The 14,381-nt window shown below is 37.9% G+C and overlaps 2 protein-coding genes across 2 annotated transcripts in view; one reads left to right on the forward strand and one right to left on the reverse strand.

Moving 5' to 3' along the window:
* Positions 1-14,381, forward strand: part of LOC105224889 (ankyrin-3) — a 610,175-nt gene that overhangs the window by 236,912 nt on the left and 358,882 nt on the right. The gene's annotated exons all lie outside the window — the stretch shown is intronic.
* Positions 10,593-10,991, reverse strand: LOC125779716 (uncharacterized). Its single transcript, XM_049460991.1, has one exon. It carries the CDS (start codon positions 10,989-10,991, stop codon positions 10,593-10,595), a length of 399 nt encoding a protein of 132 aa, XP_049316948.1.

The following is a 14,381-nucleotide window of genomic DNA, read 5'->3' on the forward strand; positions in this document are numbered from 1 at the left end:
CACAAATCGCCACTAATCGAAAATATATAAAGTTCCATAACTAAGCGCTCAATTAAGATATGAAGCTGTAAGCACAAGGAATGGCAGTAGCTAAGGGCACCTGTGGGCACAACCTTTTGTAAAAGTAGGCGTGGCCCCGCCGCCTAATAATGTACATAGCTCTTAAACCACTTAAGCTACGAGTACAACAACCTAATTTGCTAAGTATAAATCTTATAAGAACTTCTACCGACCAAAGTGAATGAAATCGGCGGATAATCCCCCTCATTTCTACTAAAAGCACGATAAATTAATAACTAAATACACCAGAGACCACCAGGATGGTATGAAAAAGCTTTATGGGAGCCGGTTTGAAAATTAGACGATGAGTGTGGCACCGCCAACATTTTGTTGTAATCCCATATCTCGCGACCTGACTGACCGATTTCGACAAAATTTAGTACGTGACATTTTTCTCACATTCTTATGTAACATTGTAAAAATGGACGAAATCGGACAACAACCATGCCTACTCACCATATAGCACAATTTTGAATTTCACTTGATTCGTTCAGTTTCCAGTACACAAATCAAGTAGCTATGAATATAACTGGATACAACTTTGCACAATTAATATCTTTAGTGTATGCCATCTTATGACCAAGAATTGTTTAAATCCAATCAAAACTGTTCAAGCCCCCAGGAAACCGTATATTTAGATCCCGGTACCTATTTTCAGATTTTGTTATGTATGCTTGTAATGTTAAAATAATAAAAAATTTATATTAAAATATTAATTTACATTTTTTACTTGAAATTTCTGACTCTCGACTAAAATATTCCCTTAACATTGGATATAGTAATAGATAAGGCTACACGCGGAACAAGAGGAATAAGCTGGAGTTAAAGTAGAAGTTTCGAAGACCTAGACTATATGGAGACATTGTATAGTCATATACCAATACTCCCACTACCAACAACATACACTTCTCTCTTCATTCCTTCTTTACCATTACCACATTTTACGACATTTTCTCTGAATACCTAAAAGGTCACCTTGAAAAAGGAAAAAAGCCGTTTTGGACAGACCAGAACATTCGACTACAAAAAAAACATCATTACTACAGGTATTTATAAAAACAACATTTCAACAACAAAATTGCATATCCAACTGCAACAACTAAACGCCAACAAGAAGAAGAATTAGCAGCTGTAATATAAATATTACAACAACACCACACCGGAATACTTTTGATAATACTGTACAAAAACTCACAGTCAAAATGGACAACTTAGATATTAATACTAAATTCAAACTTATTTCTACAAATCTATCTAGCATACTACCATATGATGGTAATGAAAATTCTTTGTTAGGGTTTATAGAACGAATAGATTCTATGATCCCAATATTAGAGTCTTTCCCAGTAGATTTTAAAATTTTATTAATGGGAAATATAAAAGATAAAATTGTTGGAAATGCAAGACAATCATTACTAATCAATGGTAATGTTGATACTTGGCCTTTGATTAAAAAAGTATTAATTGATAACCACGGAGAAAAGAATTCGGTTGATGAATTAATCGATAAAATAAGGTCTTGTCGTTGCGATTCAACAATAGAAAATTTTTATAATAAACTTAATATTTTACTATGTCGTTTAAATAATGCATTATATTTTAGTGAAAATAAGTTAAATGGAATTAATTGTGAAAGTAATGGTAGAATAGCCCTCAATTCTTTCAAGTACGGTTTACCAGAGCCAGTTAAAAGTATAATAGTTAGTCGAAATCCTAAAGATTTAAAAGAAGCGTATGATATTATAAAATCAAATGGGTATTTAAAATATAATAATCGATTAAATTTTTGTACTAATTCTAATAAACATGAACAACAAAATAACAAACAAATAAATAAATATTCGAATGCAGATCAGTTTTACAACAATAATAATAGTACTGGACGAAATTACAAATGCGAAAACTGTGGTGAACACAATAATAGCGTTAGCAGGGGACGCTACTACAACAATAGCACAAATAATGAACGACATCAACACCAGTATGGACAGCAGTATGAACATCAGAATAATAATAACTTATACCCAAACCCTTCGGTACAGTCGAGGTTTACATCTAATATTCGAAATAGTGGACGAAAATTTTTTTCGCAAAATCAATATCAAAATCATGGTACAAATAATAATATTTTTCCGAATAATGATATTCCTGGCCAATCATCAGTCGAACCAATGGAAATTGGAAATTTTCAATTAGTAGCCGAAGAAAACTACCCTATATAATTGTAAACACGCATATAAGGAAACTAAGATTCATTGTAGATACAGGAGCGGAATTTAGTGTAATAAATCCGAAGTTATGTAGACCCCAATATGCAGTAAAACCAACAATAAGGTCATTAAAAGTTTTGGGAAGATATATTTTAACAAACAATCAATTTCGTGTACCACTTTTTAAAGAATTTAATAAAACTAACTATTTTGTGAATTTTATAGAATACACGTTTCACAATTATTTTGACGGCATTATAGGGAATAATATTTTATTTGATTTAAATACAATAATTGATTACAAAAATAGGAAAATAACAACAGACGATGCAACAATGCCTATATACTTTAGTGAAGAAGAAGAAATTTCTCTAAAAGACTATATAACAAATCAAAGCTTACAGGTACTTAGTTGCGAAGAGGAAATAGAAGCAAACTCAGTGGTAAAGTTTGCCAAACATTTAAACCCAAAAGATGAGGAAGTTTTAAAGACGGTTTTAAATAACTATCAGGACATTTTTTACAAAGAAGGAGAAAATTTGCCTTTTACACGGATGTTAGACATAGAATAATAACGAAAAGCGATACTCCAATTTACAATAGACTTTATAGATATCCAGTGGTATATCGCGCAGAAGTAGATAGGCAGATAAAAGATATGTTAGCCCAGGAAATAATCGTTCCTACAATTCGCCATTATGGGTTGTACCCAAAAAGGCTGATAAAAACGGAAAACCACAATGGCGTGTAGTTATTGATTATCGAAAGCTTAATGAGCAAACAATCGATGATAAGTTCCCAATTCCAAATATGCAGGACATATTTGACAAATTGGGAAAATGTTGTTATTTTAGCACCATCGATCTGGCGAAGGGGTTTCACCAGATTGAGGTACACCCTAATGATAGAGCCAAAACAGCTTTTTCAACGGCAGATGGTCATTATGAATTCACAAGAATGCCGTTTGGTCTCAAAACAGCACCTGCAACATTTCAGAGGCTCATTAACTATGTTTTAAGAGAACATATAAACAAGATTTGTGTCGTATATTTAGATGACATATCAATATTTTCTACAAGCTTTGAAGAACACATTCTTTCCATTAAAAAGGTTTTCAATACTTCAATACTTTCAGTCCCTTTTGTTCATTATGTGCGGTGTCCTCATGTGTGGTGTATATGGTGCAGGTGTGTTGAGTGTGAGGTGTGGATGTGAATATGATGCAGATGTGGAATGTGATGTGTGGATGATGTAGATGGTGTAGTCGTGTTGAGTGTGGTGTGTATGTGTGGGGTGTAGTTTTATTATATTAAGAGGGGGGTCAGGTGCTCATTTAGCCAACGTGCTTCTAATTTAAAAATTCAATTTAACAAATGCCAATTCGCTGAATTATAAACACAACTTTTGGGACATGTCGTGTCCAGAGAAGGCATAAAGCCGGATCCCTCAAAGATAAAATCCATCGAAATTATGAAACCGCCAACTAGTATTAAAGAAATAAAACAATTCCTAGGCATGACAGGATATTATCGTAAATTCATACGAGACTACGCAAAAGTAGCTTATCCTATGGTGAGACTTTTAAAGAAAAATGCTATTTTAGATTTTCAAAATATTGATTTTTTAAACTCTTTTAATAACTTGAAAAAACTTATAACCAGTGAACCTGTCTTGCAACCGCCAGATTTTAGTAAAAAATTCATACTCACCACCGATGCTTCGCAATTCGCTGTTGGCTCTGTTTTGAGTCAAAATAGTCACCCAATATGCTACGCTTCTCGTACCCTGTCGGATCACGAAATTCGTTACTCTACTATTGAGAAAGAAGCCTTAGCCATGGTATGGTCTGTGAAACATTTCCGAACTAATTAAGCAGATACTTTGTTTCAAATAATGAAAATTTCTTAGATAGAGATATATACAATAATTTTGGAAATAGTAAAATTGAAAGTAAAAAAGTAGCATACCATAGTCCTACATCATTAGATGCAACTGTACACAGCGCGTTAGAAGATAATTTAAAATATATATTTATTACGGAAAGGAGTATCAATTGCTATAAGAACCAAATCTACTTGAAATATGGCCAAGAGGAAAAAATATATTTAAAAATCGTTAATAAAAAGTGTCAAACTCACATAATAGTGACTCAACATTCTGACCTAAAAAGTATTTTAGAGAAATGTCTCATAAACAAGGGCGTTATATGTATTTTTTGTGAAAATAATGAACTTTTTGTAAAATTCCAATATTTGTATGTAAATTTCTTTGAAAATAGCAACCTTAAACTATATAAATCAAATATTAAATTAAATGAAATTACCGATAAGAACGAAATATTAACAATCATAGAAAATGAGCATCTCCGTAATAATCATAGGGGTATACAAGAAGTTTTCCTTGAATTGAAAAATAAATACTTTTATCCTAAATTATATAAACTAATAACTCACGTAATAAATAATTGCTCAATTTGCCAAATAGCTAAATTTGATAGAAAACCAGTTAAAATGCCATATCAAGTTACAGAAACGCCCACTCATTTTAATGACATAGTTCATATAGACATTTGGTTTCCAAGCAGAAATATAATGTACCTTACAACTATCGACAAATTTTCTAAGTATGCCACTTTTCATAAGCTTAATGATAGAAATTGGATAGCAATTTTAGCAGCTATAAAAGAGCGAATTCAATATTTAGGTAAAATGAATAAAATTGTGTTTGACAACGATAGGTGCATTCTACACAGTGCAGTACGTTTGTTTTTAAAAGAACAAGATATCCAAATGCATACTACTACAGCGTATTTAAAAACTGGAAACTCAGACGTAGAACGACTACACGGAACTTTAAATGAGCATCTAAGGTTAATGGAGGCCGACAAAGAAAATAGAGATTTAACTTTGGAAGAAAAACTTTTTAAAATTTTCAATTGCTATAATAATACAATTCATACAACAACAAAAATGAAACCCATTGATTTTATAATAAAAAATTTTGATAAAGAGTCCATTGAAGAGCTAAGTAAATTGTACGAAAAACAGAAAGTTGAAAGGATTGAGAAATTGAATAAAAATAGAGATCATGAACCAAAGGAATTGGTAAATAATATTGTGCTTAATAGACAAATTCCTAAAAATAAACCTAAATACAAAAAACTGGTTGAATATAATAGAAATGGAAATTATGTTACCGACATTTCAAACAATCGCAAAACAAAATATTATAAGACACAATTAAAAAGACGATATGAGTTTCAAAAATAAGTAATTACTAATTTAATAATATTAAGAAATATTTATTGTATTTATTAAGTAATAATGTAATATTAATTTGCGAGGTCGCATATGTCTTAAGGGGGGAGGAGTAATATACCAATACTCCCACTACCAACAACATACACTTCTCTCTTCATTCTTTCTTTACCTGTCTTACTTATCCACTCATATCTCTTTTTCTCATTTCATAATTTCCATACTTGCTAATTGATCTTTCTTAAACTACATTCTCTCTTTCCTTAAATAATAATAACAACAGCAATTAACATTTGCACTCATTAGTTTTAAGCTCACATACATTATGTTAACTTCCTAGCTGTAAGGATTGGAAATTGTAATTAATTAATAAAGTTACATTCGAAAAGAACGGACTTGTTATTATGTGTTTAATAACGCACACCTTTGCAAAAGGAAACCCATCAATGGGACAAGACACTGCAGCGAAAGTAAGCCTCGGCTAAATTAAAGAAATGCGTATAAACGTTTAGTCAGCTATAGCGAACAGATAAAAATCCAACTTCAGCTCATTTTTATATATGTCGGATTCTCGTTAGGATTTTCCATCTTTACTTGCACAGATTGTATACGGCGAATATACTTGCTCACGCTACTGCCAACTTGAGACTGCCCGCCAGCATTCTAGCATACCGAAAATGCTCGCCAGCAAGTGTTGCAACGAAACTACTGGTATCTCTGTCTCTCGCAGTGGCTCAAGCATACACGCACAACAATCGTAGTGCGTATCTCTCTTTCAAACCTCTAACCTCACGCAACATCTCTTTCTCATATTCGCATCGAACTATCCTGACCATCTGCCGAATAGATGGAACAAAGCGTACCAATAAACAACCGTTAGAGTGCAGAGACGAGAATTGTCGCTTGGTACACGTATTTGATTTAAAGCTTTTACAGTGATTACCATAATTTAAGATCTGACACGGCCATTCTGACAATTACACGTCCTCGTGTACTGTAATCTTAATGTTACAAATATGACTTATAAATCCGTGATTATAGCTTATTTTTATTTATTTTTTTCTTTTTCTCATCAATTTCAAATACCATTTATTTATTCGATACATTACCTTACGCTTAACATTTTCTCTTATTTTATAATCTTTCATTATTTTACATTCTACACAACATTATAAACAAATTTCAATTCTTATTCTCATTATATAATCAAATTAATTTTAACATTTAATTCATTTCATTTGCTTTTCAGCAATTCAAAATTCGACTCTAGTTATCGTCACTATAATTTCCTTTTGATTAAGAGCATAGTCCCGTCAAGAGCGCCACACGCCATGTTCCAACACCAAGTAACAATGCAGATGGCTCAGATACCTTACAGACGTTTACAGATTTGGACTTAACAAATTCAAATTTATCAAGTGTCAAGATGATTTCGTATCCTTGACTAAGGATTTCCCTACCAATTACAATATCATTTGTGAGATGCTTATCTGCTATGACGTGAAACAGTATTTCTACAATATTTCCATTAATAATACATCTAGATAGTTTTTGTAGCTTACTGGAAATGCCAGCGTCGCCAATACCTCGTATTATGACAATATTATTAATAAGTTTGCCATCAAATTTATCGGCAATCTTCTTCTTCTTAATTGGCGTAGACACCGCTTATGCGATTATAGCCGAGTCAACAACAGCGCGCCAGTCGTTTCTTCTTTTCGCTACGTGGCGCCAATTGGATATTCCAAGCGAGGCCAGGTCCTTCTCCACTTGGTCCTTCCACCGGAGTGGAGGTCTTCCTCTTCCTCTGCTTCCCGCGGCGGGTACTGCGTCGAATACTTTCAGAGCTGGAGTGTTTTCGTCCATCCGGACAACATGACCTAGCCAGCGTAGCCGCTGTCTTTTAATTCGCTGAACTATGTCAATGTCGTCGTATATCTCGTACAGCTCATCGTTCCATCGAATGCGATATTCGCCGTGGCCAACGCGCAAAGGACCATAAATCTTTCGCAGAACTTTTCTCTCGAAAACTCGCAACGTCGACTCATCTGTTGTTGACATCGTCCAGGCCTCTGCACCATATAGCAGGACGGGAATTATGAGTGACTTATAGAGTTTGGTTTTTGTTTGTCGAGAGAGGACTTTGCTTCTCAATTGCCTACTTAGTCCGAAGTAGCACCTGTTGGCAAGAGTTATCCTGCGTTGGATTTCTAGGCTGACGTTGTTGGTGGTGTTTACGCTGGTTCCAAGATAGACGAAATTATCTACAACTTCAAAGTTATGACTGTCAACAGTGACGTGAGTGCCAAGTCGCGAGTGCGACGACTGTTTGTTTGATGACAGGAGATATTTCGTCTTGCCCTTGTTCACTGCCAGACCCATTTCTTTTGCTTCCTTGTCCAGTCTGGAGAAAGCAGAACTAACGGCGCGGGTGTTGAGGCCTATGATATCAATATCATCGGCATACGCCAGCAGTTGTACACTCTTATAGAAGATGGTACCTTCTCTGTTGAGTTCTGCAGCTCGAACTATTTTCTCCAGAAGCAGGTTGAAAAAGTCGCACGATAGGGAATCGCCTTGTCCTTCCCGATCCTGACGGAGCTTTTCGTGTTGCTCAACGTCAGTTTACACAGCCGTATTAGTTTTGCGGGGATACCAAATTCAGACATCGCGGCATAAAGGCAGCTCCTTTTCGTGCTGTCAAAAGCAGCTTTGAAATCGACGAATAGGTGGTGAGTGTCGATTCTCCTTTCACGGGTCTTTTCCAAGATTTGGCGCATGGTGAATATCTGGTCGGTTGTTGATTTACCAGGTCTGAAGCCACACTGATAAGGTCCAATCAGTTTGTTGACGGTGGGCTTTAATCTTTCACACAATACGCTCGTCAGAACCTTATATGCGATGTTGAGGAGGCTTATCCCACGGTAGTTGGCGCAGATTGTGGGGTCTCCTTTTTTATGGATTGGGCAGAGCACACTTAGATTCCAATCGTTGGGCATGCTTTCGTCCGACCATATTTTACAAAGAAGTTGATGCATGCTCCTTATCAGTTCTTCGCCGCCGTGTTTGAATAGCTCGGCCGGCAATCCATCGGCCCCTGCCGCTTTGCTGTTTTTCAGGCGAGCAATTGCTATTCGAACTTCTTCATGATCGGGCAATGGAACGTCTGCTCCATCGTCATCGATTGGGGAATCGGGTTCGCCTTCTCCCGGTGTTGTGCTATCACTGCCATTCAGCAGGTTGGAGAAGTGTTCCCTCCATAATTTAAGTATGCTCTGGGCATCGGTAACTAGATCACCTTGGGGGGTTCTACAGGAGTATGCTCCGGTCTTGAAACCTTCTGTAAGTCGCCGCATCTTTTCGTAGAATTTTCGAGCATTACCCCTGTCGGCCAGCTTATCGAGCTGTTCGTACTCACGCATTTCGGCCTCTTTCTTCTTCTGTCTGCAAATGCGTCTCGCTTCCCTCTTCAACTCTCGGTATCTATCCCATCCCGCACGTGTTGTGGTCGATCGTAACGTTGCGAGGTAGGCAGCCTGTTTTCTCTCTGCTGCGACACGGCACTCCTCGTCGTACCAGCTGTTCTTTTGCACTTTCCGAAAACCAATGGTTTCGGTTGCAGCTGTACGTAAAGAGTTTGAAATGCCGTCCCACAGTTCCCTTATACCGAGTTGTTGACGAGTGCTCTCCGAGTGCAAGCCGAGTAGAGAATCGTTCGGCTGTATGTTGTGATTGCAGCTTCTCAACGTCGAACCTTCCTTGTGTTTGTTGGCGTGCGTTTTTTGCTGCACAGAGGCGGGTGCGAATCTTAGCTGCAACAAGATAGTGGTCCGAGTCGATGTTAGGACCTCGGAGCGCACGCACATCTAAAACACTGGAGACGTGTCTTCCGTCTATCACAACATGATCGATCTGGTTGGTAGTTTTTCGATCCGGAGACAGCCAGGTAGCTTGATGGATCTTCTTATGCTGGAATCTAGTACTACAGATAACCATATTTCGGGCCCCGGCGAAGTCGATCAGCCTCAACCCATTTGGGGAAGTTTCGTCGTGGAGGCTGAATTTACCGACCGTAGTACCAAAGATACCTTCTTTGCCCACCCTGGCGTTGAAGTCGCCAAGCACGATTTTTACATCGTGACGGGGGCATCTCACATAAGTGCGCTCCAAGCACTCATAAAAGGCATCTTTGGTCACATCGTCCTTCTCTTCCGTCGGGGCGTGGGCGCAAATCAGCGATATGTTGAAGAACCTCGCTTTGATGCGGATTGTGGCTAGACGTTCATTCACCGCAGTGAATGATAGTACTCGGCGACGGAGTCTCTCTCCCACCACGAATCCCACACCAAACTTGCGCTCCTTTATATGGCCACTGTAGTAAATGTCACAAGGACCTACTCGTCTCTGTCCTTGTCCCGTCCATCGCATTTCTTGGACGGCGGTGATGTCAGCCTTTGTTTTCACGAGGACATCAACCAGCTGGGCAGCGGCACCTTCCCAATTAAGGGACCGGACATTCCAGGTGCATGCCCTCAATTCGTAGTCCTTATTTCGTTTGCCATGGTCGTCATCAAAAGGGGGGTCTCTCATCCGAGGCTGGTTATGACTATTCACTGGGGGTGTTTTTTTACGTGGCGGGTCCCAAACCCAGCGCACAACCCTATGCAGGGGATGCTTCGCCTTCTCACGTTAGCTCGCCTTCAAACGGATGTTCTTAGGCTACCCAGAGGATACTTGGTCAAAGACCGGAAGTCGTGAGCTGCTTGAGTCACATGTAAAAGAATCGTTTCTGGCCACTCCCAAGTGAATGGCAATCAGAGAACTTTCCTCACTTGCGTGAACTTCTACACATGACTCCATCCTCCGGCAATACTACTTCGAATAAGCGAGCATTCTGCTCCAGAGTCAAAACAAATAGGAAAGATCTCACCCTGGTGTGTTAAAACTCCTTTTGGCTCAGCCACAAAACATTGGTTACATTTCTTCTCAGTAACTGCTCCAGATTTAGCTGCATTGTTCGTGCACCGATTCGCAAGATGCCCAAGTTGTCCACACCGGTAACAGGTCACATTTTGTAATTCGCAATGCTGTCGTTCTTCGATCCAGACCGCTTTGATTTACACTCCGCCATTTTATGTCCTGGTTTCTTGCATAAGTGGCACACAATTTTGGCGCGCTTGCTGTCGCCGCTATTACCATCAGTACTTCCAGCACTCCGCTTTTTGTCAAATGTAAATGCTTTCAGTTCCATCTGGAGTTGACTTTTAGTTTGTACATTTGACGAAAACACCATGCGCTGCAAACGGTTGTCAAAATCGGCCATATGCGCAAGTACCGTGGATACAGCTATTTCCTCGGCGTTCATATTGCGCCATTTTGTGGTCAATGACGTCACCATACGGCTTGCGTACACTGCAGGGCACTCATTGTGGGCTGGACGGCTGTTCAGCAGATTCAGGAACATAGCTGCCGGCGTTTCCTTAATCTCGAAACGCTGTATAAACAGTTCTTTAAACTGCTCCCAATTAATGTGATCTGTGCAAGTCACGCTGAAGCACTGCCCTGCATGCAGCTACTCAACATCATGATAAGTGCGCTGCCATCAATCTGCTGTTCGTCCATAATAATGGTTGCCGTTGCATACCATTGAGTCGCATCAGCTCCAGTTACATCTGGGTTAAATTTTGGCAAAACCACTTGATTTTGTGGACGCACAGACGCTTGCATAGCTTTGCACATCTCGACGAAATTGCGATTTTGCAGTTCCATAATAGTACGCCACTGATCTTCAGAAAATGCAGGAGTTGGCACTGATCCCACTTCTGATGTCGGATTCTCGTTAGGATTTTCCATCTTTACTTGCACAGATTGTATACGGCGAATATACTTGCTCACGCCACTGCCAACTTGAGACTGCCCGCCAGCATTCTAGCATACCGAAAATGCTCGCCAGCAAATGTGGCAACGAAACGACTGGTATCTCTGTCTCTCGCAGTGGCTCAAGCATACACGCACAACAATCGTAGTGCGTATCTCTCTCTCAAACCTCTAACCTCACGCAACATCTCTTTCTCATATTCGCATCGAACTATCCTGACCATCTGGCGAATAGATGGAACAAAGCGTACCAATAAACAACCGTTAGAGTGCAGAGACGAGAATTGTCGCTTGGTACACGTATTTGATTTAATGCTTTTACAGTGATTACCATAATTTAAGATCTGACATATACTACTAGAGGAGCCGCCTACGTTTTACTGTGGCTGATACATAGGTAGTACTACTAATATCATCTATATGACTTCTATTAGTTAGATTATAAATATTATTTAAGGAATAATCGCATTTTTGGTGAAGCAACTTGTGTTAGTTTACAAAAAAATTAATCAAAAAGCATTTCGTGCGTTAAGAAAGAATTGGTTTTTGGGGTAAAAATACTATTGAATTTGGGTTGTGCATCAGTGAAATCAATCGAGTCCAATCGATTGTCAGCCTGGTGGACGGCAAATTAAGAAACGGTTCTCAAGCGTGGAAAGACAAAAAAATCGGCTGTCAAGGTTAGGGCATCAGTCTTTTGGGATGTCCGTGGTATATTATTCATCGAATGATAAATGAGCCAGTTTTAATTCATTGCATTGTGTTATTTTTGTTTTAAGTTGATGTTCTTACATTATAGTCGAAATGATTATGTGTTTTGTTTTGTCGTTTATTTAGTTTAGGATCGATTTCTCGTATGAGAAACCAACAGTAGTAACCCATCATACCGACGTCCCAGAAACCTTGGTATCGATTCTCAATTAATTTCATTTGCTGGTGAAACCTTTCGCCATGCTCGTCACTTTCGTCTCCGAGATTTGCCGGAAAAAAACTTAAATGGGAATGCAGAAAATGAATTTTTAAAGACATATTTACGCCTGGAGAAAAAAGAAAATGTAAATAAGTAAATTATAAAATTGTATATAATTCAATTAAATAAGTTTTGAATAATCACCCATTTCTGCATAATTTTTGATTAGGTCGCTCACTATCTTCTCGTAGTTTGGACTTTTGTGTTTACCGAGAAAAGAAGAAACGACCATTTCGAAGGAATCTCACGCTGCTGCCTCAACTGGTGACAATAGTCCTTTCAATTGGTCATTATTTATCAACTTTTTTATTTGGGGTCCAACAAATATACCTTCTTTTATCTTGGCCTGGGAAATATTTGGGAACAAATTTTGTAAATAATTGAATCCTTTGCCTTCTTTGTCCAACGCCTTAACAAAATTTTTAATGAGGACGAGCTTGATGTGCAATGGCGGAAGAATGATTTTTTCCTTCTTTACAAGTGGGACGTATTTGATATTATCCACACCAATTGTAAATTCAACTCTTTCCGGCCAATCCTTAAGGCAATAGTGGTCTTTACGAGCTCGGCTATCCCATTTGCAGAGAAAGCAGCAGTGTTTTGTGTAGCCACTTTGTAGACCGCATAACATTCCAACGACTTTAAGATCGGCACATATTTTCCAATCATGCACTTCATATTTGATGAATTTTAACAATTTCTCCATTACCTCGTATGTTTCCTTCGTGTTTACTGCATGCGCGATCGGGATAGAGGGCTTTTTGTTGCCATTATGCAGTAATACGGCCTTCAAGCTCAGTTTATTGCTGTCTATGAACAATCGCCACTCCTCGGAATCATATGGTTGACCAAACTTTTTGAATAATCCTGGAATGTCTTTGCAATAGCATACATTGTCTTCCTTCGTATAGTGTTTGGCAAATGGTTCGTGACGACTTCTATAATATGTCACCTTAACATGGGGTGACACGAATTGAAATTGTTGTATACGAGAGACATGTAGCTCAGCTTTTTCCTTGGATAATTCCAAATCTCTAATCCAATCGTTTAGTTGCGCTTGTGATAGAACGTTTCTCTCGTTTTCCATTAAAAATTCATTACAACTTGATTTCCCATATTCAGATGATCTTTTAGATACTGCTGTTGACAACGAAACTGGATACGCAACTTCAGCTGAATGTGGAACTGGGAATGAAACGGTAGGTACGTTAGCATAAATCACTTTTCTTGATTTTCCAAAGCCAAGTACTTTTGTCATACAAATATAACAATCTTCTGAGTGTCATGTAGGTTCTCGCCATATCATTGGTATATTAAATTTCATGTATCGCCTGAAAAAGAAAAAAATTAAAAACTACTATTAAATAAAAAGAAGCATAGTTTCATAATTTTAATACGTACTTTGTTGATCCTGATTCCCATTGAACCAATATTATTGGACACAAGGAACACAAAATATTCGGAGTCCATGGTTTATCAACATTTTTAGGCTCAATACCAAAATATTTTGAATATGTAGATTGGATCGAATCTCTAAACTGCCTCCGATGCCGTACAATAGTATATTCACCGCTTATGTAACAGAACATATCCGGATCGTTGGTACACTCAAATTCTCGCCTACGTTTACTCATTTTATTTTTAAAAAATAGCGAAAAAAAAGGCAAAACCTACCTAAACAAAAAAGTTCCTTAGTATTAACTAGCCGGGAAGAGAAAATACTACCTGCTGTTGATGTTGGCCTTAAAAAAATTAATGAATTTACCAGGATATGTGTGTGTGCATGTAGGTATGCATGTTTGAATTAAATTTATTTGCATTAGGAATTTTCCGCAACTAATTACCCTTCGAAAATCTGCCTGTATACCTACACACATGTTAAGCGAATTAACATGACTACAGGGGTTTCGAACCTGACACCTCATGCTTTCGATGCAAACTACCTACTACAACAGTATTTGAGTATTACTGTTCTAAAAGTATTATTTGGTTTTTTTAAACGAATAG

This window comes from Bactrocera dorsalis, chromosome 6 (assembly GCF_023373825.1).
Source record: "Bactrocera dorsalis isolate Fly_Bdor chromosome 6, ASM2337382v1, whole genome shotgun sequence".
NCBI lineage: Eukaryota > Metazoa > Arthropoda > Insecta > Diptera > Tephritidae > Bactrocera > Bactrocera dorsalis.